Below are 26,823 nucleotides of genomic sequence, written 5' to 3' on the forward strand. Positions count from 1 at the left end.
GTTGCAAACTGTTTAGTGATATTTATCTGTGAGTCACGGTGATTACATGAGCGACCATTGAGCTGCCGACTGAGAGTGAGTCAGTGAGCAGGCCGCATCTGACGGTAAACATTATGAAATAAACGGCAGACAGTCCAAGTTGGTCCAAAAAGTCCAAGTACACAGAGGAGTATGCTGAAATATGAGCACTCAACCAAATGAGGAATACATTACTTTTGTCTGTGGCGCACTAAGGATTCAGTTCTTCCAGAAATCTGTGGTGTGTCTACTGTTGGGGAGGTAGGGGGGAGGACAACACTGGCTATCAGGTTTAGACATTGTTTCGTGTTGGCATCACTACAACGTATCATTCACACGGATGACCCCAATGCTGGCATCCACGGGCCTCTTTGGCATCACCTCTTCATCGGATCATGGGCAGCAAGGTCAGGGTCTTGGGATTAGCACCCCCTCCTTTTTGTGTCGTTTCCCCCATCTGAGTATTATTGGGCCTGTCAGACACTGACGTCGGAGGTCTGGGACCCTCTTCGTGACCTGTCCGTCAGTTCCCTGAGGATTTCCAGTAATGAGGCACTATAGGGAACAGATGCAGCTAGGGCAGCCTGAGCAAAAACAACCTGCCACACTCACTTAATGATCACATCCACACACGGTTATGTCACAGAGGTTGGCTCGTGTGTACTCATGTATGCAACTTTTCTTAAGATGAATGTATGTCTTCCTGCATCCTCTCACATTCCATGAGGCATTCCTCTAATAGAATTTCTGTACAAAGCTGGAGCGATGCCGTGGGCGCCTGGTATTTCATTTCAGGAAGGGATCGCGCCTTTTCCGAGCTATGAGCCAGTTTATTATTACAAAATGAAAGTAATATCCGATATGCATGCCAAAAATATTGCCCAGTTAGTCATTGCTTATCCCCCTTCGCACATGTCGTCTGCGTGCCCTGAGGTAAGCACACTTATTCCGATTGCTGCGAGACCTCTTCTGTGAACAGATATCTGTGATCGGTGCTGTGAACCACTGTGCCGTGCAGTGCCCGGCATTGTTCGCATGATTAGCGTTAGATGGGATTAGTAAAGAGGAGACGGCCAAGAGGAAACACGAGGAGTCTTTTGAACCACATTTCATCTTCTCAGTCAGTCGTATTGTTGACGTGTATTTATTTTTATGAAGTGCGACCACGGTAATATCAAATGTGCTTTCTTCTTTCATTACCGTACGTCAGGAAAATGTGGGAGAGGGAAGCAGTGAGCCTCCAACATATCTGCTCCAGATGTGTTTTGATCAGGTAACCATATAGGCCCTGCTGTCCTTCCCTCTCAACGTCTCCATCGGTTTGTTTCTTTCTTTTCTTCTTGCACTCGGCTCCCGCCTCCACGTCACTTCCAGCGCCAGAAATCAACATGAAGCGAGAGAGAACGATGATCCGTAAAATGGAAATGAGCACCTACCAGCTAGTAGTGACAATCATCTGGCGCTTACCTCAGTCCCATATCGGACCATGGATTAAATACTAAACATAGAGACCTTTGCACAAGCTTCATCTGGACGCTACCTGAATAGCTTTTTGGTGCATGAAAGCCCCTTCATGCACATATTGAGAGTTATGGAGTTCTAGCACATGATAAAAGTGGATTTATAGACTTTGGCAGGTACACGCAGCGAGAACGGACAGAGGTTGATTTCTGGTTAACACCCTGGATTATTCAGTGCTTTGAATGCCTCCTTGTGCAAAGCTTTGCGTTTCACAGGAGGACTGTAGTGCGATCATTTAATGATAACTGGCAAAGTTCATAATAGAAATAAATGGAAAGACTCAAAATAATCTAATAGTCAAAACTCACGGAAAGCTCACTCACCCGTGACCACGCTCATGTGCATAATCTTTCCTCTTGCAAGTAAGGATTCTAAATAAAACTGGAAATAATCCACCAAGTCAGGGAAATTGCAGTAATTTAGTAGAAGTGAGGCTATGTTGTGGCGAGACAGCGCACTCAAGAGCATCAAACTAGGACTGCTGAAAACGCTCGTGTGGCTAGTGGCGCTTTATGTATGTGAAGCATGGACCCCCAGAGCTGAAGATACGAGCGATTCGAGCTTTCAAAATGAACTGTTTTAGGCAAGCCTTGCGTATTGGCTGGACGGCCCATGGAACCAGTTAATCTGTATTGAAAGAAATGGGAACGGAACGAAACATCATGTGAAACATGAAACGTACGTTGCAATACTTTGGCCACGTCGTAAGAGCTAAGAACCTCTGCACCCACATTTTTGAGGGCCGTATTAACGGACGACACACCAGAGGTGTAGACAGCGGAGACGGTGGAGCGACGACATCAAGGACTGGACAAGCGAATCATTGACTTCATGTATAAGAACTGCACAGGATCGATGGGAACGGAGAAGACTGGCACAGGAACTCATGGTCTGCGACCCTCCCTAATGAGGATGGGAATAGTCAAGTCGAGTAGAGAAGTGAAGGCACATGCCAACAGATCGAAGCATGAATGCTCAATGTGAGGCAACGGAAGAGGTTAGCTTACACCTCAACTTTCTTCACGCAAGACCTTGAAACCTATTGGCACCTTCTTTAACCGCCTGCTCAGCACAATTGGGAAAAGAAAGCCCCTGTAATCATATTGATTTGACCTCAACGTCTGAGGGTCTGCATTGATTAAGTCATAACTCAAAGCCGCCTCTTTGTCTTAGCAGAAGGAATTATCACAAAACTGTGAGCTTTGGATGAAGGAAGGTTAAATCGCCATAAATGTTGTTGGAGACTGACCTCACATGCTGAAGGTGACTTTTAATGTGCTGAGATGCCATTGGGGTGTGCTCCTTGATTAAATAATCGAAAATGCACTGCAAGGAAATGAGGGGATCAGTGCGGCAGGATAGGGCTTTCTAAGAAGAGAATCACTCTATTGATTTTCATTAATGTGGTTCGCCATTTGGTTGAGTGAATTCATTAGTGGTTGAGGGCTTGTAGCATCTTCTCTGTGTCTCAGCTATGCCTTCTTATTTCTATGTTTGGGACACGTACACCAGTGGTCACTAACGCATCTGGGGTGGGGGGAAAGCCATTGTTACACAATTATTGGAAAGGAATGGTAAGAACATATGTGATGTCATTGTCGAAAGTTCTGGCTAGTTCCTTTGAACTTGAATCCAAAACAAATGAAAATGAATGCCATTGGCATGCCTGGAAGCGACAAAACCATATTTGAAGTATAGCTGCTGTCATAATTTGTGTGGAATTTTTCTTTCCTGTCTCCCCAATACTCCCATTGGCCTGACAAGTGTGTTCACCCGCCCCAATGAGAAAGCTTGTTAATGTTCTTTGTAGGGATGTAAATCTCTTTGTGATAGACTCTAAGTTCCCAAAGTGGGGTAAATGTACCCCAAGGGTACACCAGTTGTCATAGGGGGCACATGAATAAAAATTAAAAACAATTAACGCTGAACACAGATTTTTCAAACGCACCTCAATGATTTTTGCTGCCTGATGGCGAAGGACCGATCAGATTCCCCATAGCCGACGGCGTGACTTCCTCATTCCTGTTTGCATTCACACAATATTTTGTGAACTTAGCAACTCCTGTGTCAGGTTCCATGTTTTTGTCCATTGTGAAACCTCATATCAGATCGTGATTGACAGAACTAAACTAGGAGGGCCGCTTCATTTTAAAACTTATGGTGGAAAAGACGCAGAAACCAGATGAGGTTCCGTGTCATAGACAGTATATATCACAGCCTTGACATGTCTTCATTGTAGTGTTGGACAGATCATTATCAAAGACATGCTTGTATGGTAAAGAGCAGATCTGTCACTCTTTTAAAGCTGTATCAGTTTCACAGCTTGAGGGTCAGTCACAGGTGAGTCAATAGTAAAGTGGATATTTCACCAGTTAAAGTTTCATGATCGGAGTATTTTTGCACCTTACCTCAAACCCCAACAACCTACAGCAAAGTGGTGTCAAGCACCATTAATTGGACTCAGGAACGATTAAACAGCTCCTGCAGACCTTCAGGCAGCACTGCTCCACTATTGCAGCGCAACGTAAGCCGTCACGTCAAACACAGGCCCCATGGATCTTCTGCTAAAGATAAACTGTCCGCTCACGAACCCGGTGACCTCGCTTCTTAATACAGGTGGCGGTGCCAGTATTGAGGACGCCTGGAGTGGTCAGTATTGAGAGGGCAGCAAACAGGAAGAAAAGTGCATGGCTGGGAATCGATGTCCGGGGGTGGACAGAAGGCCGATGCAATCAAGGATGGCAAATGAAGCGGACTTGAAAAGCTGCTGAACCAGCACAGAGGCAGAAAGAGTGTCATTTGGAACGCCTTCGACCCGTCTTGTGGTCCACAAACAGCTTCCCTGCAACAGCCAGACACGCATGGCAAGATTTCTCACAGAGGTTATCTCTGGCAAGCGCATGCACTCTTCTCTTAGGCGTGCCTAGCCTGTATTTATTAATAAGAGCCCCTGAGACAGAGATGGATGGCTTCCATTTTTCAATATCAATGCAGTTTTGTTTCGGGGCTAAAGGGTTTCAGCGAGAAGGGAAGTAATGTATTCATTATGTGGGAGAATAACCCTGAGGTTATTTTTGCAAGTCTGGCCTCTGTAGTTTGTTTTGTGTGCACATTCTCAGAACTGTACGGAACCTCCAGGTGCACTTCATGCATACTGGCACCCGTTGGGGAGAATCATCATGCATATTCACTGTAGGGTGGTCCGCTCTGGCGCGGTGAGGTCACCACTTTAATTCACATACAATGAAAGCACGTCTGGTGCACTCATTGCAGACCACAGACAGGAGTAGTTGCTGTAACCAACCAGCGGAGGCTCCTCTGCTGTGACTTGTTTTCATTGTGAGACCTCGGCTGGCAGACCAACGTGGTGCCATGCGGGTTTTCCTGTTAAACCTCCTGTTGGGGTCCACGTCCGCTGGCTCCATTGTGTAGACAACCTCATCTGGGGAGCACAGTGGGAGTTTTTTTTTTCAATGTGACCTTCAGGATTTGCATGTGCAGGGACAACACAGCAGTGTTTGTGTGTGTTCTCGGACCGAGCTCGAACCTCGGTAGGAAGCCGCATTGTTGTTTTGACATTTTCTGCAGAGAACTGAATTGATGGGAGAGTGTTTCAAGCCAGGTGACCGGTAGTGATACCAAGAAACTGTCTCTATTTTTAACTTCAAGTTCACTTTGCTCACACAAGGGAAATCTGCCATATTGGACCATCTCTAAGAACTTTTTATTGCCAATACGCAAGAAAAGCAGACAGAAAATAACACACAGAGTTTGGGGGAAAATATGACATCTCTCCTCATGGCTGCAAAAATACACAGTGTCCATGCACTTACACGCCTCAAGAAGGACATAATTCATGTGGTGCCAGCTTAAACAAATCATTACCGTGTGTTTCATTTCCCTTCATGAACACTTTTTCTTTTACGAAATCCCACGTGGAGGAAATGAAAACATGGTTGTCCTGTTTAAACTGTTCATCTATTGATTTTCAGCACTTGAAGCACAAAGATGAATACACTCCTGAATCATAAGACTGGGGCAAAATTGTAAGGATTTGTGTTTTGCGCTGTCATCAGATTGGAAGTCCAGCATGGAAATGTAAAATGAAGAAACGAGAGGTAAAGAACAAAGAAGAGAGACATCGGCAATTTATTGAAACTTAAACAGGCAGTTCATCAGCGGATCATGAGTTTTAGATCATTCTTTGCCGCTTGTCCTCGCGAGGGTTTCAGGGGTATGCTGGACCCTTTGCTAATACAGTATCTCGCTTTCATATCACTCTTCAGTCAGACATTCACACTCTCATGACCTCCTGGTAAAAGCAAAAAGGCTTTCTGTCTTGGCGTCTTGAAACACGCAATTGCTGCCCAGGTTGGACGCAGTCATTTTCAATTTCAAAAGAGTGCGATGAGAAATATCAGTCAAGTGGTAAGCCTAGTGGTAAGCCTAGAAAAGATTCACCTGTCCAAAGCCACAGGATTCTCCAGGCTTGTTCATGAAGACACAGGCGGATCCTCGACCCAAAGGAAGTGCCCCGACTGATGCTTACTGCAGCCCAGTAACTTTAAGACAGCATCTGCCAGATGAGGGCTTGTGAAAGTGTGATGGATTGTGAAAGGTTGTGCATTGGCGGCTGGTTATGTGGAGTAAGTTGTAGCGGGCGTCCATCCTGTCTGAGGGCCCAGTCTGTGCAGCCATGGCGCTTTGTATGAAGCCGCTAGCTTGTGAAGTTAAGCCATCCTGCCACGTTCAAAGACAAAAAGCTTTTTTACCTTTAGGGGGATAAGGTCTCAAACTTTTGAACAGCTGATGAACAGCCTCTTGTCAACAAATTGCAGACTCTCTTTTTTGTCACTTTCTCTTGTTTCGAATTTTTGCATTTTGATTCTCTACTTATAATATGGTTTAAATCATCAGCAAAAAAAAAGTGCAAGTACTTGTGATTTCCCCCCTTAGTATTTTTGATCAAGAGTGAATGTTATTTTTTAAGTAAGTTTTCAGTTGGACTTTGGCCTTCATTCCATCGCCATTGGGTAAGCCCGCATGCCTGCCCGCCCCGTGACAGTTTTCCTTGTTTGATCAGGGCTCTTGATTTGCACCGCCTCATTCTCAATCATCAATTCTGCCTTTGATTTGTCTGCCTGATGTCGCTGCTCAGACATCCAGGTGTTTCTCATCAGGCCCGTGAGAAGGAGGTTACCGCTCACCTAAACCTTTCCATACGTGAAAGTGCCCTTTTTCCCCCTGCTCATGTTTCAGCTTGTTGGCGCTGATCAGCCTCGGACAGAAAGCTCCTCTCCATGTGACCTGGGCATTAGAGAGAAAAGCATTACAGGACAGCACATTTTCTATCATTACAGTCTTATTATGCTTCGCAGACCCATGCAAATTAAACGCCTGCGGGTGTTGTGAGGGTGGCCAGTCAACACTCACAGGGGCCGCTTGCCAGTATTACAAAGGCTGGACTCTGCTTTAACAGCTCTTTGGCCCTCACGTTGAGGAAAGTCATCCCGTCCATTTCATTGGCGCACCTGGAACAATTTTATTTGGCGCTGGTGGAAATATTCAAGCCACAAGTGAAGGGGACATTTGTGGAGCACTGGTGGAACGAGTCTCCTGGCTAGCCTGAGCATTGCCAGAGCACTTTGATGATGTCCCTAAGCAGAGACTGTGCTCTATTGCACCATATGGTTACAGGAGGACAATGGACAATGTAAAGCTGCAGGCCATCCTTGAGATTTGAGCTGTTTCTTTTGTGATGGTGACATGCATTCAGGATGTCAAGTCTTGACATATTCACCTCTCAAGTGTGGGCTGCTCTGTTGAGTCGAGACAACATTTCGGGCTGTTTCCTGTTCCAGCAACATCCCGAGTAGTGTCTCAGGATCTTATTTACTCAACAAAAAATAGTCAGTATCTGATGTGAGCACCATTTGCCTCAAATGCCATATACACAGATCCAGAACATTCCAAACACGGTCAATGGGTGACATATCTGGTAAGTATGCTGTCCTGTGTTGCAGGACCGAGTGACCTATGATGGCGGTGGGGTTATGTTACAGTCAACGAACACAGGTGCATTTTATTGATGACATTTTGAATGCACAGAGTTACTGTGATGAGAACCTGAGGCCCATTCATCCAAGAGCATCACCTCATCTGGCAGCATGAGAATGCACGGCCCAATGCTGCAAGGATACGACCTGGAAGCATCCCAATTCTTGCAAATACTTTTGAGTTTGAGGATAAAAACTAGAGATGCACCATATCTTTTTTTTCAAATCCATATCTATAGCTTTCTTCTTCTCAAGACCGATATGATACCGATAACATAACTTTTTATATCTACCTTTTATTTAGAGTTAACTGTAGTTTGTGCACACCTGGAGGTAAGAAGGAGTGGAACAAATTAGGATTTGACCAAGTGTACCTGTTGATTTGTCCTAATGAAATATCATAACATTACTACTATCACTACTACACATGAAATGTCTTTTCATTGAAAATATATTTCAGAAATTTCAGTTGAAAATGTCCTGAATTTGGGTTGCCGCTCGTCATGAAGTGGTGATAGTGGGTACCCTCAAGTAGTTCCTCTGTACAAAGTATCTTGCTGAATTCTACACAAAAGGACCTAAAATGTGCACACATCTGGTTTCAGTTTCCTTGTCGGCCTTTACGTGCATGTTCCTTGTTCATCCTCGTGCATATAATTGTCTTTTTATTCCGTCTTAATCTGCTCCTGCTCCACCACAACCTCCAGCCCCAATTAGACAGATGAATTGCAACACATCAGCCAAAATAAGCCATTTAGTAGACCTGGCCCACTTCTTTGTGTACTGTAAAAGAGGTAACGTATTTTAGTTGCTCCATGACAGGAAATAAAGAGCGGCCATGACATTTCACAAAAGGCAATTACCATCAATCAGACCGGATTCTTTGTCACGGCGGCCTGGAATTGATTCCCGCACTGGGAGCGCTGTGACAGTGACATAGAATCCTCCCCTTGGCCACGAGCAGGAACTTGCAAGATGAAAGATCCTATTGGACCTAATGGGGGCCATGTTCCGAAGTGTAATGCATGGTCATTGTCTGTCATTACGCCCTTGAAGAGCCCATGAACTGCTGCCCGACACGGACCATTTCGTGGCATTAGAATTCAGCTCATGGCTTCCATCTGGAGAAGATGGAGGGTTCTTGCAGAGCAGCTTGCTCAGGATGAACGTAACAAATGAAAGTTGAAATGAAGGAAGCAAGCTTGACACAAGAAGCAAGTGTGAACACATCATAATCACCTGTTTCCAAGTTTCTTCCTGGGAGTGTTTCTTGTTCCAGTCCAGGGAATAGTCACACCCCACCCCTGCCCAATCCCCCCTTCTTCATGTAACATTCCACAGCACCTCATAGGTGCTGGCTAATTAGGCACCTAACCTTTGAGGTCGAATGTCATCGGTTCACTCGCCCTCAGGGGAACCCAGTGATATTTTAAGGAGTTTTTATTTTGAACACTTAAGCCAGTGAATCCCCCCAAGGCCCTGTAGACCTTCATAAAAGCACTGCCTGGCTCATCTGATGACAGGTGATTGCTATCAAGATGGTTATTGTACTAAGCTGCAAGAAACCTACAGTTCATAGCTGTTCAATATGAGTTCAGCTCAAACGTGGGAGCAACTAACCTGAATGAAAGAGCCTCTTTCATGCAGAGGGGTTATACTTTTGCTAGCATTTTTGCCGAACACCCTTAAAAACAGTAGTGCGTTCTTGTCATTTTAAGGATTTTTGACTAGCATTTTTGCAGTAGGTCCTTCAAAAATGCTGCCACGTTGCTTCAGTAGCTTTCAAATGTGACCATACGGTCGGGCCTTGCATTGACGTGACTGGCTGCCAGAACAATTGACTTTAACACCTAGGTTCCCAAAGTAGGGAACGGCAATTGTCATCGGGGTACATGAATAAGAATGAATCAACTAGCGCCAAACACTCACAATTACGAATGCACCTGAACGCCTCACAGCGCAGGGTGCACAGAAAGCAGGAAGGAGACGGAGCATAAAGTTCGGTATGGCTTCGTGTGACTTATGTGAACAAGTAAATAAGTTTGATTATGTTGTGCATTAAGAGTTCATATTGGTATTCCAATCCCTGCACTGTGAAACCCTGCCAATGGTTGCGCACGTCATATAGAAAATGAGGCTTCATCGCTGCTTGTATGCATTTTTGTACTTTGGATACTGCTTTGTCATGTCTGTTGAACTTTCACTTTCAATTTGGTATCAAATTAATATGCGGACTTCAATCGTAGCGATTGCAAGTGGACAAAAGTGAAGCTCAAGTCCAACCCCTGAAAAGGGAAGGATCCCAACATCCGGTTGAAATAAAAGATATGTAGGACGTATACGTATCCATTTATTAGCGCTCATGTCAAATCTCACCATGCCAAATGCACATGTTTCCACCAGAGTTACTTTTACTACTATAAAAAGAATTCACCAATTCATCATGTTCAATCTTTCAAGTTAACAAAGATTAAGACAGCTTTCTGTTTTTTAAGTGTGCAGGAGTAGGGGGTTCATGGCTTCAAGTCAGATGTCTGAGGGGGTACGCGACTGTGATAAGTTCGGGAACCACTGGTTTAACATTCCTGTTATAGTTCATCCAAAGAGAAGTCCTTTAAAAGAGGACCTTCCCAGCAAAGGGGACAAAAGAGATAATAGCTATCGTGTTTTGTATGTACCCCCTGCAGCAGCACGTCCCTCGGTACCCGTACAGATAATGGACTTTTATACGGCCACGTGTGAACTTCTTGCCGGAGGTGACTTACAGTAAATGCCGTTTGGAGAAACATCTCAAAATGTCATTTTGAGGGTTTTTGTGAAGCATCCGAAACGGCCATAACCCACAAAAGCTAATTGTGGGCATCAACATTCCTCTCAATCCATCTCTCACTGTATCTTTACAAGTTGTCAGGTGGGATATATGGTGTTGGAGCAAGCGCTCTTAGCAGCCACAGGGCGTTTGAACATGTAGATGGCCTGCAGTGCCGTCACTCAGCACACTCAGGTGCAGCAGGAGCATGCCATGATTCAAGCCGTCCTGTGGAGGTAATGCAGATACAGGTGGTCCTTGGTTTATGGTGTTTTATGGAGTTTTGTGGTTATTTATATGCTTCCAAAAATTAATGAAAAATGTCATTTTGGACGCGCTCGAAGTACCATCATTTCCAGTGTACAAGTTGCTGCTTTTTTCTCATGCTTCAAACCCTGCGGCCGATGCAGCGATGTGGCTAATTTATGGTCGCATTCTTGTCTCGCGACATCTCGTATGCTTCAAAACAGTCATTTTGGGCATTGTGCACGCGCCCTCATCATGGAGAACATATGGAGGGGTGCATGTGATGCGGCGGTGATCAGTGGTGGGCTACTGTTTAACCAGACGTCTTACACGCACTGTTCGGCATTAAATACACCTTGTTTTGACGTGGACACCTGCAGCTAATAGACAGGTGCGGCCCATATACAGTATGTACAGGTCTTTGTGTTTCTTTAAATTTAGTGGGTGCATCTTTAAATTTAGTGGGTGCAGCTAGTATTCAGGTGCGCTCAAACGTCTGGAAATTATGGTCGTTACAGCAGAATATACACCTTGTGCGGCTCACAAGTAGCCAATACTGTCAACACTGGACTGTCGCGGACATCATTAAGGAACAAATCACACTGTAACGTCTCCCCGGATGACAAAGAGGCGGTCGATCTCTTTATTGCAAAAAACAAAACAGGGTACTGACGGCCGAACTAAAAAAACATCATCAAATTCAACTGTGTTCTCTGCATGCAGCCACCCTCCTCACACACACACACACACACACGCACGCAGGCCCTGTCCACACAGGAAAGCTCCTGAGATTTTTTTTTTCCATACTGTCCCGGATTAGTAAGTACACTAAGTCCTCAACTAATGAAGACAATTGGTTCCAGACGACCGTACTTAAGTTGAATCGTTCTTAAGTCGGGTAAAAGGTAATATTAGCAATGATATAGGTACTACATGTACATGTATACATATACAGTATATGTGTATATATGTAAATAGTGGTTAGCATGTTGGCCAACACAGTAACAGCTTGGAGATGGGAAGACCTGGGTTGGATTCTCCCCTGGGCATTTCTGTGTGGAGTTTGCATGTTCTCCCCGTGTGCGCGTGGGTCTTCTCCGGGTACTCCGGTTTCCTCCCACATTCCACAAACATGCAGGTGAGGTTAATTGGTGAATCTAAATTGTCCATAGGTATGAATGTGAGTGTGAATGGTTGTTTGTCTATATGAGCCCTGCCATTGGCTGGCGACCAGTCCAGGGTGTACCCTGCCTGTTGCTCGAAGTCAGCTGGGATAGGCTCCAGCATGCCCCCGCAACCCTAATGAGGATGAAGCGGTATAGAAAATGGATGGAAATATAGACCAGTCGGCTTGTGTTCGTATCCGCGAATGTTCGCTAGTCGGGTGTTCATAAGTTGGGGACCCAGTGTACTTGCATCCGGAAGGGAATACACAAGGCACACCTACATGTGGCGCTGTGAACAGACACGCAGACGGAACCGGTGACACACCAAACCATTTTGGGAGTCTAAGACAAGAAAATACCGTGAGAACGTCGCCTGCGGTGAGTCATGACATTCGAAATATTCAGCTATTATGTTGGCTTGTCGTCGAAGCTCACATCATCGTTTTTAACACTTTCCACGTGTGTTTTTATATGATATTTATTGGGTCGAGCACCTGGCGACAAACGAACAAGATTTTTACTTTTGCCACCCACTCCGGAGATTGAAACGATGACCCCCTCAGGCACATGCTTGTGTCTTTACCCTTTCAGGACACCACTTCACCATACATCAGCACAGATATTATTTACAACTGCGCCAAATGCAATATTCCCGAGAATGATTGTTGTCTTTCACTGTGTCTTAGTAGCGGCCGTTTGTCAGGCGGAAATGCTCCACCTCCGCCGCGCGTTCCGCAACCCCCGGGGTTTGGCCCCCCGCTGTTCTAACTCCATGTGTTAAGCATTGGCGTTTTGCACAGTGAGCAGGGCCAGCAGGAGGTTTGCAGAGTGCGTAAAGCAAATCAGGAGGCCACACAGACTCCAATCCTGACTGATAGGTCCACTTTATTGCCACGGCCACAGAGTGCTCAAGCCCCCTTGAGGGACACATACCTCTCTGTATGATGGATGGAGACTTGAGGCACAGCAGCACCACTGTTCATTCAGGGAAAAGAAATGGTTTACCAGCACTGTTTGCCCAGCATGTTTTACAGTCAGGAGTTTAAAGTAATAAGATGGTGCAGATTGAAGGGAAGACGGCCATTACTTTCCTCCCTTCTTGGCCGGCCACTCGGGAAGTTTGGAAAGTGTGAAAGGAAGGTGCTAAGTTGTCAAGCAGCCATCATGCAGCGGGGTGCATGTAATGAGCTCTGTGTATGTGCTGGCTTCTCTTTTACGGCGTCAACTGTGGAACCTTCTGCAAAATGGAAGCAAACACGCCAGGAAATTGCAGTCATGCAGCACCGTAATAGGGATGTTTCAAGCAAAACTCCTTGAACGGAGGTCACTGCCGGCGTGGAGCACAGCTTTGCATAGAATGTGTGAAAACATATTGATTCATACAAGGTAGCTGGGTTAACAGTGGTCAGCCCTTGATGGATGGCGGTGTTTGCCCCAAAAACATGTCAGGCTGCCTGATGGCTGCTCAGCTAGGAGAACATGTCAGTATTGACAGGCAGGGATTGAGGGATGCTGGGCTAAAGCATGCCCTTGTATTGATTAGTGGATGCAGATGAAGTTTGAGGGTCAGACTGGGCCTCCAGGGGCAATGCGGATGTGTTGGAATGAATGTCAACGAAGGTTGCGTCTACTCGTGTGTGCGGTATTGCCTTGTAGATGCAAAATAGAAATGCATGTGTCATTTGCTGAAATAATGACAGACAAAAGGGGAGCAAAGTAGGACTCGAGGGGGATTTTCCATTAAACCTTGTTGGAGTTTGGATGCCTCAGCTGACACCCGAGCGCTCCACGCCGAAACGGACATGCTTTCTGTTGCTTGACACTTTAATAAGCCCACTTTTTCGCAGCCACGGGCCATGCAAAAACACACCTAAAACAACAACTTTCTGACACTCTGCCTTAACTTTTCCAGTGCGGCACAGCAGGAGGGAACACCTGTCTCTCCTGCCTCTCACTCTATCAAGGCCCAGTGTCGATTTACCCCTTGATATTGCCTGGGTAATTGCTAATATCCTCTATAGTCGTGTTGCCTTTTTTTGTGAGTTTTGGGGTAATTAATCTTATCTCGGCAATCCTCCAGGCTCTCGTCATTTGATCCGGGTGAGCTCACAGTCTGGTCTGTTGTTGCCAGATAGGAAAGGTTAATAGACTTTCCAGTGACTACAGTGAACACACTTGGGTGTTTGTAAAAGTAGCCGGACATGTCGACATGCAGGACTTGATTGGGATTTGTGGACATCTTAAAGTGACGTTGTGGGTTGTGGACAAAATGCGTTGAAAGACATGCTAGCGTACACGTAAGACAGATATTCTCCATGCTTTTCAACCAGTCTTGCTCAAATGTTGCCGTAGTGCTTGTCCCCTAAAAGTGTGTGCAAAATATGGTGGTGATTCACCGTTTTGTATAGCGCTTGGTGAGAAATTTCACGTCAGTCCTCACTTGTGGGCTTTAATGACAGCACCAGCATGTGGTAGACACTCCTGATCAAAATCTTAAGACCAGTTGAAACATGCCAAGAATGTACATTTACCACTCTTGGATCTTAAGGAGGTTCTAAGTAGTGCTTCAAAATGCAAAAAGAAGAAATGGGAGTGAGACAAAAAACATTTTTTGAGAAAGCAATTTATAGCAAACAAACAAAGTGAAAAAGGCTGTTAATCAGCTGATCAAAACACCCAGAAATCCCCCGAAAATAGAAATAAAACATATAAAAAGGAGTGAGTAATGAGTAGCTGTGCCAGTCTTGTTAATGAGGTGAAAAGTGGGTTTGGGCGTGCCCAGTGTGTCCAGGAGGCTGGTGGGAATGTTGCTCCAGGTGGTGAAGATGGCTTCACTGTCTGGAACTCGTGTCCATTTTTCTAAACGTTCCTTGCCATTCATCCCCAAATGGTCTCCATTGGATTTAGATGAGGGGACACGAAGGATGGTCCTAAAGGGTGAGCTTATTCCTCTGGAAGAAGTCCTTTGTGAAGTGCAGCGTTGTCGTTACCACACAGGCGAGGGCCTTCAGTCATGAGGGACCCCCTCTACAACATCTCCACATAGCCCATTGAAGGATCATGATGGCGCCCCGTCCACTGTGCCGTGTGGAAAACATCTCAGGTGGGATCTCCTTGTCATGCCAGTAACGTTGGAAGCCATCAGAACCATCAAGGGAGAATAAAACTTTGTTTTCTGTTATGTTTGGTGCTGTCCTGCCAATTCCAAACAGCCAATCAATTGAATTGATGTTTTTCTTCTTAAAATCCTTCTCTGCTAGATGGCGTCTGATGGTTTTTGGACTGCACTCAGCAGTAGTAACAACCTTCATTTGGGCCGAGGATGGTCCCGTATCTTGACGGACAGCCAATGGGATCCTCCGGCTCATTTTTTTAGGTCTACCGGTTGACTTTTTTTGTTCCATGAGCCTTAGGATGTTCTTCAGAAGTTTGAAATGGCTGTGTTACTGCGTCCAACCTCAGCATTCATGGCACGCTGCCAGAGGCCTTGCTGATGCAGCTCAGCCAGCCCACCGCCTTCAAAGAGAGAAAGCTGTTTTGCCTTTGTCATTGAGAGATCATGACCGTGTGACTATCTAAATCACATTCAATCCACATTTTTGCCAACCTTTTGCCTTTTAAAGGCTGTGCTCCTCACCTTTTGATCAGCTGAGGAACAGCCTATTCACTTTCATGCTTCTGTGCAATAAAATGCCTCCTCATTTGCATTTTGAAGCTCTACTTAGAACCTCCTGAACTTCCAACCCTGCAAAATGTACATTCTTGCACTTTTTCAACTGGTCTTAAGAACTTTTGATCAGGAGTGTATTTGTCATAAAATAATAGCACAGGCAACACAGGAGGGGTTGCATGTTTTGCCAAATGTTCACCCTTTGTGTGCAGCGGTTCAGGAACAGAAGAGTTTTTCCATGACTGCATTTCATCCATAAAGCTGACTCATTTCTGTGTGGTTGCCACCCGTCATCAAACTTTGGCATCACTTTCGTACTTCCAGAGATAATGCGGGGTACCTTCACTTCCTCCGCTTACGTGCCACCCCACTGCGAGGAAGAAGAGCAGCAGTAGATCACACGCCTTCATGGCTGTCCGACAGTAAATTCAAACAAGGAGCAATTTCCTGAAGCCCAATTAGCAGAAAATTGGTGCTGTCTGCTGGAGTGCTTCCACACAAGTGGGAGGAAATGAGTCGGGGGTGTTTCTAGGAGCTAAGTGAGGATGAACTCTGCACAGATTGTCTCATGCATGCAATTGACTGAGTTGATCATTTCAGATGTGAACATAGGGCAGCCATTTGAAGTATTTGTTTCTATTAGGCAATGCACCTGGCACCTGTTTTCAGTGTCCTAAATAGCCTTGAAATAAATGTAGTTGTCAAACTGCACTTCATGCGAGGCCACAAGGTGCGTATCTCCTGTTAATATCGTAAACTGCAGGTACTCTTGACTGACATCTCCAGCCTTCCCTAACAAGAGCGGCCTTGAGAAAATGCTGATAAGGTCTTGGCTTAGATACTACACTTTTATTTTGACAGACTCGCCTGGATAATGGTGGCCGTCTCGGGCGGGGATACATTCTTCTGCTACGACAAGGGATTTGTTGCTTGGTTTTACTGAAACAGAACAATGACAGCAGAGAGCAGGATTTGCATCCTGAGTGTGGTTTGCTTTAGACCGCTACGCTTCTTCAATTAAGCCTAAGGAAAACTTTAGAGATTTATCTTTGTGTTAATATCAGCCAAGTTTCCCTCAGACGCAACTGAGCACTGATGGCTTAAATATCATCATAAAACATGTTTAGTCATTGTGCGAGTTGCCATGAAAAAATGTTTTACTGCAGGAGCAGACAGTGTGGGAAAATGATAGACCAGGTGTTTCTCTCAGAATATAATCTTTGGTATTTTCCATTTCTGTTTGGATGTAAGCATTATTACTTGAACAGGGGTCCCCAACTAACTGCAAAAAACAGGAAAATTAATAGACACATACCTTTAATGTTTTTTTTATTATTTTATTTTTAATTTTATTATTTTAAATTTAAATTATTGAGTCAAATTCAATGTTAATGGATGTCAATTTCCGAAATAATATGCTTTGTTCAATTTAGTGATAATATGCAATAGATATGCAATATCTAACTCCAAGGTCACCTTGGGCACAAGTTGTCCATTGCGTACATGAAGAGACAAACTTCAGCAGAACGTCATCATTCATTTATTCCAAAAGGTCCGAGGAAAACTGAGGCAATTTTTCCCAAAGGAAATGACATAAATCCAATGAATCCCATCCCAGACACCCAAAATATTAACACAAAATACATTACATGCATGAATTACCTGCCTCTTTTATATCTTTAGAACACACAGAAACGAGAAAGACATGCGTGTTTACGTTTCACAAAAGGATGGGCAAAATTCCCCCCAAAAGTGCACTTTTCCTTTTAAAGGTTTGACAGAAACGCGCCAGACCGTGTGCTCAAAAAGGTCGGGTACCACTGTTCTGGAAGACGAGAGATTTTCTATCAGTACCGCAGTGAGGTGTGACTACCACATGACCATAAAGGTGCTGATCTTTAACGTAGCCGTAATGGACAATAGACAAGACTTGTGATGGGTGTTGGTTTTTGGTCAAGGTCCAATGGCTCCACAAGTGCCACTCGTGCACGTCCACACCTCGATCAATTTCTGTTTTTGCCTGCAAGGGCCCCACTATTGATGGCTGTGATGATGTGTCGACGCGGGAGGGAACCGGGTCAATGTTAGTCCTGGTCGGGCATCGACCCGTCATGGGCGTAATCATGAAAGTGGTCTATCCGTGGGCCCATCAGCTCAGTTCTACTCCTCTTCAGTTGAATAAATGATGTTGATGACTTATCAAAAAATCATCAAGGCCTCTCCAGGAAGATCTGATCTCTTGGAATCAAAGCCAAGAATATTCAAGAAGAACTAAAAATCCGTCCTTTGGTAGCAGCTGGCCTGTCCCTGGCTGATAAGATTCAGTTCTTTATCCTTCCATCCATCTAATCATCTGTCTACCTGCCAGCCCGTGTCCATCACCACTCTGCGCGATTGTTATTCATTCCAGGCAGGACAAACATGACATGCTGACCTCGGGGCCATTAGAAACCTTTCAAGCTAAAAAACAGAGAGGGTGACCCTTTTTACCTGCAGCGCTGAGGGTCATTGAACGCCACTGTTTCAGTGCCACATGTCATCATTTTGTAAAGACCACAATAGCCGATAGCCTCAACTTCATCTGAAGCCTCCAAGAAGACAAAAGAAAGATACCCCCCCAAGTAAAACCAGTGGAAGACCCCCTTTTAGCATCGCTGAGCATGAGGGCCCAGCTTATCCTCCACTTGGAGGTTAATGTATAATCACACACTGCACTTTCCTTCCCAGATCTCAAAAGACACGGGAGGGGCTTGACTTGGATTTCTGTAAAGCTCTCACTCTCGGGGTGACTTTTTGTGGAGTCTTATCATGGTGAACATTAAAGAAGGATTGGTGAGTTCCTTGTAACAAAAGGTGTCTTGATTTGTAGGAAGGTAATTTCATGGCTGCTTCCTGCAGACAGGTATCACACAGTGGTCTATTATCAAGGCCTGAGTATTAGCCTGCTAGGTAGGGGGTGGAGGAGGTATTAAGCCTCCAAGTGTGTAGACAGCTCCAAAGCTCCAGCGTGTGTATGCGGCCTGCGTGAGGCGATGGTGTGGGAATGTCGGCGGGTCTCGAGCGGTCAGCGTATCACGTTGCTCTGAGGCCGCCGTCACCGTATCGAAGAACAAAGAGGTGTTTATGTCAACTCTGACTGATTTACTTTTTATTCATGTCTCACCTCCCTTACTCCCTCACTTGCCAGCAGCTCCTTCAACTTCACTGCCCTTGCACATGAATTACATTTGTCTTCCACCTTCCTGCTCCTGTCTCAGTTTGCCCCCCCCTCTGTTCTCTTTCATTGGACGCTCACCCCAAATGAGTTCCTCTTTCTCCCTTTGAGCCATTTTAAACAGTGGGAAAGGTTAATTGTTTGAAAGACCAGCAGTGTTTTTTCAGCTGCATCCAGAAGGAAACAACATTTGTTACCTAAGAGCGTTGACTCTTATGCTAATAAAGCGTATGTCCGCATATGAATTCTACATGCTTAAAGGCATGCAGTATAAGGCCATAGTCACACGAGGCCATTCGTATCCTTCTGGACTTGGATTGCGTTACATTCATTCTACATTGTGCATGTGCGTCTGCATAAAATGTGCCTCCCCCACATTCCAATTGTGCCAAAGTAGGGGACGTGTACCGAACTTGAGCACGGTTCCAAACGTGCTGGACTTAAAGGGATAGTTGGGATTTTTTGACATGAAGTTGCATGACATCCCCATCAGCAGTGTAGTCCAATGACAGAGACTTACCCCCCACTTGGTCTCCTGAGTCCACTTCTGGCCAGATTTACGTGATGAAGAACGTACAGTAGTTCCACTTAGTTGCTGGGGGAAGTTAAATAAAGAGTTCGGTTTACGGGATACGGGATACGACGGGAGACAGATATAACGCTGAGCGTTTTGTGAGGTTTGAGTTTTGGAGAAGACATTTTTGTGATGCAAATGTTTAAATCTGTTGAACACATACTGTTTTTAGAAGCCAAACTCTTAACTTAATTGTCCCCAGCAACTTAGTGGAACTACGTTCTTCATCACGTAAATCTGACCAGAACTGGCCTAAGGAGACCAAGTGGGGGGTAAGTCGCTGTTATTGGACTACAATGCTGATGGGGATGTCATGCAACTTCATGTCAAAAAATCCCAACTATCCCTTTAAGGTGTGAAGTGCCCCATGCACAGTACCACTGGGCGAATGTGAGTACATCCTAAAACTGCAGTAGTTGTCACACAGTATGGGTGGCAGGTCCGTGTGCTGAAAACCTGCACTAATCCCAAATGACCACGCTGCCCACGTTATGGTCACCCATGAAGGCAATAAGCGTCATAGCTGCGGTTGATCGCTTTCGTCAGCACCAGTTCGGCGGTGGATTTGCTTCAATGGTGCAGGAGCAGAAACCGGAGATGGTTTTAAATGTTTCTTTCAGGCACAAGTCGAAATTGTGAGCTGCGCAGAAGTGATGAATAAGCATCAGTAGGACTTTACAATCAACGTAACAAATCAACTCCGAAGTTATTTAATTCAAAGCAGGCGATGCTGTAACGCTTTCAGATGAAAACCACGAGCGGCTGTCAAACTGCGTTTATCCAATCAAAGGTGAAAGGAGCGCGGGCCGATGTGCTGCAGCTGTGTCTGGAAGCAGCTACGGGAGGCTGCTGCACAACATGCAACCCGAGTGCGAGCTGATTAGATGGACACCATGTTGCCTGCAATGTCCCTTTTAATCACTAAAATGAGCTTCAAGAGTGTTAGTTTTGTCTGTAGAGAACCATCTGTCTCAATGTTAGCCACACATTCATTGCTGCTCCGTCTTTATGGCTGATTTCCACGTTTGCGAGCATAGCAGTCATTTTTTGACCATGTTCCGTTGCTTCTCAGTGAATAACATTCATCTTGGAAGTGCAGTCTTCTGGTCCACACATTTAGTTATGTTCTTGTGCACCAAAATATTTTATATAAAAAACAACAACTAGAAATAGTTATTTGATAAAGTCTCTGATACCAAAGTCCACTTTCAAACTGGCCTGCTTAGCATTCACACGCTCAAGAAATTCCAGGACAGGTGGGCTGGCCATTTTGTCAGAATGCCCGACATGCCTCCCGAACACTCGCACGGCGCTATAAGGACTGCCTCCAAGCGCCACCGAAAGGGTTCTGTATCGACACCGAAACCTGGGAGTCTTTGGCCCCAGACCGACGTGCATGGAAAGGCTGAAACAGATGGCACTGACTCCTTTGAACGTCACAGAGTTGTTGCTGACTCAGCAGAAACATGAGCTGCACAAGTCCAAAGCAACCTACCGAAGCGATCATCTATGTCCAATTTGTGCCAGAACCTTGCATGCTCGCATTGGACTGATGAGTCACACTGGACTAAAGCATTCATGTGATGTACCCGGTCTTCTCCAACTACGATGGATGAACATGAGTGGCTGAAAATGTCCTGGAATATAAGAGAAAGTGTTCCACATTTTTTAACCAATCTCAGACCATTCCATTCTCAAAATGTTCAGATCATTCGGGGCATCTATTGGAGCATTCCAAAAATTCCCAGTTTTCCCTCAATTCCGTATTTTTCTTAACACAAATTCCCTTAAATCTTCACCTTCTTAACCCTTCCGCATTTATTAACATATTCAAAATATTCAAAGTTAAACCATTCACAATATTTGGGCTCACCCTTTTCCACTTCCCCAAAATGTGCTACTTTTCCCATAAGTCCACGTTTTCCAGACAGCATTTCAGCTTCGGTTCCCAATATACACTCCTGATCAATATTTTAAGACCATTTGAAAAATTGCAAAAATGTACATTTTGCACTGTTGGAGCAAGTAGGGCTTCAAAATGTAAAAAGAAGAAATGGGATTTGTAATTTATTGCAAAGAAGCATTAAAGTGGACGAGGCTGGTCATCAGCTGATCAAATGTTTAATGTCTCCTTGGAATTTGCAGGAGAGAACCACACTTGGGACGTTGGAAGGTGGAAGAAAGTTTTATTCTCCCTTGACGGTCCTGATGGCTTCCAACATTACTGGCATGACAAGGAGATCCCAGGTTGTGCAAGGCGTCAAACGGCAGCCGGCTATGTGGAGATGTTGCAGGGGGTGTCCTCATGGCTGAAGGCCCTCGTCTGTGTGGTCATGACTGCCTTTTTCAATAGGACAACGCTGCACTTCACAAAAGACATCTTAGAGGAATAAGCTCACTCTTTTGGACCATCCTGCGTGTTCCCCTCATCTACATCCCATAGAGAACATTTGGGGATGGATGGCAAGGGAAGTTTATAAAAATGGCCATCAGTTCCAGACAGTGGATGCCCTCCGTGAAGCCATCTTCACCACCTGGAGCAACATTCCCACCAGCCTCACTGGCATCAAGCATGCCCAAAGCCATTTTTAAGGTGATTAACCAGCTACTCATTATTGAGTCTTTTTTTTAAGTATTATTCCTATTTTCTTTTTTTCTTACACATGCTTGTTTACAATAAATTGCTTACTCAAAAAATATTTGTCTCACTCGTATTTCGTCTTTTTGCATTTTGAAACTCTTAGAACCTCCTGAAGATCCAACAGTGCAACATGTACATTCTTGCCGTTTTCCAGCTGGTCTTAAGATCGTAAACAGGAGTGTGTTGGGAAATAGCATTTACTAGTTTATTTGTGCATCCATTCCGTTCCATGTGGGGTCCATGTGTGTATGCCAATGTGTGTGTTTGTGTGCACTTCAAACGGTCGAAACGCATTAGGCCTAAGTGGCAGAAGCGAGCGTTGTCAAACAAATGAGCCGAGGATTGCTGTCGCTGGTGCTGTCTGTGATTAAGCGTGAGAGGCGGAGTGTGGCATTCTTTAAAACTGGCCGTGTTGAGGCGGAGGTGGCGTATTCAAACACATTACAGATAAGAGGGACAGAGCGAGGAGGCAGTACAGGAGGGGGTCGTGCCACTAAATGCATTACAGGGTCTCAGTGTGCAGCATTTCCAAACACATTACGGCAGATCGACGATGGCGTGCTTAAACAGTGCTGATGGAGTTGGCGACGGGGTCAAGAGAGTTTCTGTTTTATTTCAGCGGGGTGTGTGCGCTTTGTCTGCCCCTCTGAGTGCTGACAGTTCTGACATCAGCTCAACCTGCGTACACAAACGTCTCACGTAAAGCACCGTGACACACATACTGTACAACCAGTGGATGTTTGGTTTTGACAGAGAAGGCTCAAGCCAGAAAAACACTTCAACTCTCCTGGCACTGATTCCACCCCAATTAACCTTACGAGCTACCAACAGAATTCCTGGCACACCTTGAACAAAAAGCTCTGCTCCACTTTTGCGCTCCCGTGGCGGCACTCGGGATGGAATCTTTTCAATTAGGCAGGTTGACTTTGCATGGCTAATTAAGTCCTCATCCTTGACGAGCTGTCTGACTTCTCCAGCAAGCGCCTTACCCAGCCAGATCTTACATTACCCACGGGGGCCACCGGCCAGACGGATTGTTGTCCAGCTGGAATAGGATTAGGAGCGCGCCAGGAGCCCAAGGCCCTCAGCCCCTGATCCTTTGTTTGAGTCTGAAGTGTTGAGTTGGATGGGGCCAAGCAGAGAGGGAGGATTGAGGTAATCCTCCCTCCCCACCCACTCCCTCCTCTTCAGGACTGCAAACCACAGAATGCTACAGACCACCAACCAACCACCACCAGCGCCACTGTTTGCTCATCACACCCCAGCAGGTAGAAGGGTAAAGAGGGAGACGCCCGCCCCCCTGGCCCCCGACATGGAGCAATGTTGTTCCGACGGATAATTTCCACTCACCCTAATCAAAACATGCTGTTCCTGGTCAGGTTTAAAGGACGGGGGGATTAAACAGCAGCCACCCAGACCACACTGTTCATATATTCTAGTCCGTTTCTAGCATTTTTCACGTAGTAGCTTATAAAAGCTGGCTGCTTGTGGACTGCGGGACTCCGCGTGAGTCAAAATGTAGGCATTTTCTCAAAGGTCTTGTTTAGTCACGTCGTCATTTTTCCACTGACAACTGTTGTTTTAGCTAATCCCGGTTGATCACAAATAGCTGAAACTTGTCAGGTTTGTGGTTTATTTTAAGACACCCCACCCTTTTCTAAAGGATTAGTGCACAAAAACAGCACAACTCTTCTGAGGGTAGTCCCTGCACAACTTCAGCATCTCTGCTTGGGAAGCTCATACGTAGGATTTAAAAACTGCACTGGAAGGCTTAGTATTGTGTCCCGTGGTGCACCTGCGTCTGCTGGCGTCAGCCCCTCCAGCCAATAGCAATGTCTCTCATCGCCGTGTGACCCAAGCACACAAGATTAGAGTGGAATCCGACCAAAAACAACCACACTGAGCTGAGGGATAATCCAGAGCCCAAACATCAGAGGGAGAGCGGGAGGTTATCATTCATTTCGAAAAACACACATACGGGGGGGTGTACAGATGCGTCACTGTTGTCCGACCTCTGTGACACGGGAAAATCAGGATGTGATGCCTGAGGTGACGGTGATATGACCATTAGCTCGGAGACAACAATAGCTGCTCCATTACACTCCATCCAGCCCGCAACACGTTATTTTCTGTTTCATGCACTGCACTGCACTGCATTGTTTGTACAGTGGACATCATGTGACTACTGTGTGTGGACACGGACAGTTTTGCCCAGTTCTCACCAGCAGGACCCGAGGCTGCACGTCTTCCGTCAGCTCCCTGAGATGCCGACGTTGACAGGCCAAAGAAAAGGAGCCTCCGACTGATTCGGAATGAGAGCGATCCTCTGCCAGGCAGCCTCAGCTGGGGGCTTTTTAAAACCACCTGTTGGAAAGTTGTAGCACGGACTATAGAATATACAACAGCGTGAACCAGCGCACACGTTCTACTGTTTTTTGGGTTTTTTTACAAGACTGTAAAGCGCAATGGGGTGTTTAATTTGCTGTGTGGACATTGAGTCACGGACATGCTTAGAATGTGCAATACACCCAATGGTTGGACTTGAGCTGAAAAGCAGAATGATTGGAAGGGTGCACGTTTGGCTAGTTGGAGTGCTCTGATCCGTGCTCAAGTTTGAAACACTTCCCCTCCTTTGACATGGACACGCCACAATTCCATGTGCACAGCTTGCCCGAGTCATAGAATGGCTGTAATGCGATCGCACCTCGCAAGTTGTTTGAATGGCCTAGCGTGAGTACACCCTTAAATGTCGTCGAACAATGGCGTCTGCGTTTACACTTTAACTGCAAAATTCTGCGGCAAAGAGGTGCCATTTACGACAGCTACTGCTCTCAACTCCAATAAATGGAGGGCATAAAAGCAATCACGCAGAAGTTTCCACATGCAATTGACTTCAAATTTGGTTAATTTGCGTGTCTAGAGATTGCCCAGTTCACTTCAAGGCAGCATAGTCCTCATGAGATGGTGCATTTAGACCTGAAACACTTTCATGCTGTTCATTACATGCAGTTTACAGCCTCAAATTTCAAAGCGGTCATGTAGTAGCCGTGCAACTTATGTGCTACTTCCTGTCTACTTTGATTGCAACAACACATCATCAGTAGGGTAAAACTAACCTGTCTCACGACGGTCTAAGCCCAGCTCACGTTCCCTATTAGCGGGTGAACAATCCAACGCTTGGGGAATTCTGCTTCACAATGATAGGAAGAGCCGACATCGAAGGATCAAAAAGCGACGTCACTATGAACGCTTGGCCGCCACAGGCCAGTTATCCCTGTGGTAACTTTTCTGACACCTCCTGCTTGAAACCCAAAAAGCCAGAAGGAAGCACTTCCATGTACAGTCATATGCAAAGGTGCCTTGGGCACCCCTGACAATTTCCCTCATTCATTGGTTTATGAATGATTGGATGTTGGTTACTACAATGTTATTTGAATACATCAAATGGTGATGGACAGAGTAAGGTTTCAGGGTTGAAATGAGGTGTATTGGATTTATACGACATACAGATATTTAGTAGCACCTCCTTTTGCAAACATAACAGCATCTAGATGCTTCCTGTAGCCTCTAATTGTTGAACAATGCACAGTGACACCATCTGCAGAAAGTTGATGCTGTAGTTCTCCGGTTTTCTTTGACTGTCTTTTGTCTGATATTTTTCCTGGCCTACGCCTTCTGGCCGTAACAATAACTGTGTTTGTGCTCTTCCATTTCCTCATGATGTTCCTCACAGCGGAAAGTGCTTTTTGTGGCCTTCCTGTAAACCTCCATGTTGAACAATCTACATTTTCAGGTCATTTGACGGCTGTTTTGCCCGTCTTCATGGGAGATTCAAAGAGAAAAGCAAGGCTTAATGAGCTCACCAAAGCCATTTTGTGTTCCAAATATGAGTGCGAGGTAGATAGAGACGTTCAAATCAACAAAAGACACGGGTGCCTGCATTTCTGCACCTGTTTTGATGCAATATGCATTAAACCTCATTTCACTCCTGAAATATGACTATGTCCATCAGTTATGTGATATATCCAAATGTAATGGTAGCTCCAAACACCCAATGATTGAATAAGGAAAATGATGGAAATTGTCAGGAGTTCCCAAACTTGTGCATACGAATGTAACACCTTGTGTTTTTTTGTGTTAAGCATTCGTCAGACAAAGTCTGCTTTATGTATGCATGCGATTTTCCTTTCCTGCCTTCTGGATCCAAGGGAACAATGTCAACATTTTTGGAAGAGCAGAGCTCTGTGCTCTTTTGAAAAGTGGCTACAGTTGTAAATCTTTATTGGATTGTTGCTTAATACAGTATTCCAAACTCCCCCCACCGCCCTGAACGTAGCTCTTTTTCCATGTGAAGTGCAGCCCTGAGAAGAGGTTTTTTTTTTTTTTTGGCTGGCCAAGTGTGAAAGATAATTGGCCACCTCGGACCTTTTAATGGAGCCGCTCTGATGGAGTCATTTGCTCGCACCACTTTGCATTTCATCACTCCCGTCTGTCAATTAGACCTGATTTACAAGGTGTCTCGGGGAGAGGCAACGTGAAGCATCAATTTGCGTGCGGGTGATTGCGCCGCGAGTGAGGGGAGATGACAGGATATATCATTCATTACCACGACGGAATGTCCTTCAATTACACCGCGTCCAGTTGGGAGTGAGTCATGGCGGGCATTAGTCTTATCTCAGGTGTATACGTTGTGGATTGTGTGGTGGCTTTCTGAAGTACGTTTCTACTTTTGTACAGGCGGGAGTCATCGCTCATGAAGTTTGTATTTACACAGATGGTTTGCATCCACTCGGAAGGCCTTCGCGCATTTTTCCCCCCGTCAGCGTTACATGACATAGGGTCTTAAAGTGACAGACATAAAGCAGGCAAGGTGATAACATGCTAATGACCTCTGGAGAAGGCTGGGAT

The 26,823-nt window shown here is 45.4% G+C and overlaps 1 protein-coding gene across 1 annotated transcript in view; it reads left to right on the plus strand.

Moving 5' to 3' along the window:
* The window catches only part of tspan11 (tetraspanin 11), a 75,574-nt gene extending 53,599 nt beyond the window's left edge, over window positions 1–21,975 (plus strand). Inside the window, exon 8 of the mRNA XM_054753673.1 lies at window positions 21,420–21,975. Coding sequence (XP_054609648.1) covers window positions 21,420–21,587 — 168 coding nt within the window. The 3' untranslated portion in view covers window positions 21,588–21,975. The remainder of the gene's footprint in view (window positions 1–21,419) is intronic.
* Window positions 21,976–26,823: the final 4,848 nt, after the last annotated feature.

This window comes from Dunckerocampus dactyliophorus, chromosome 15 (genome assembly GCF_027744805.1).
Source record: "Dunckerocampus dactyliophorus isolate RoL2022-P2 chromosome 15, RoL_Ddac_1.1, whole genome shotgun sequence".
NCBI lineage: Eukaryota > Metazoa > Chordata > Actinopteri > Syngnathiformes > Syngnathidae > Dunckerocampus > Dunckerocampus dactyliophorus.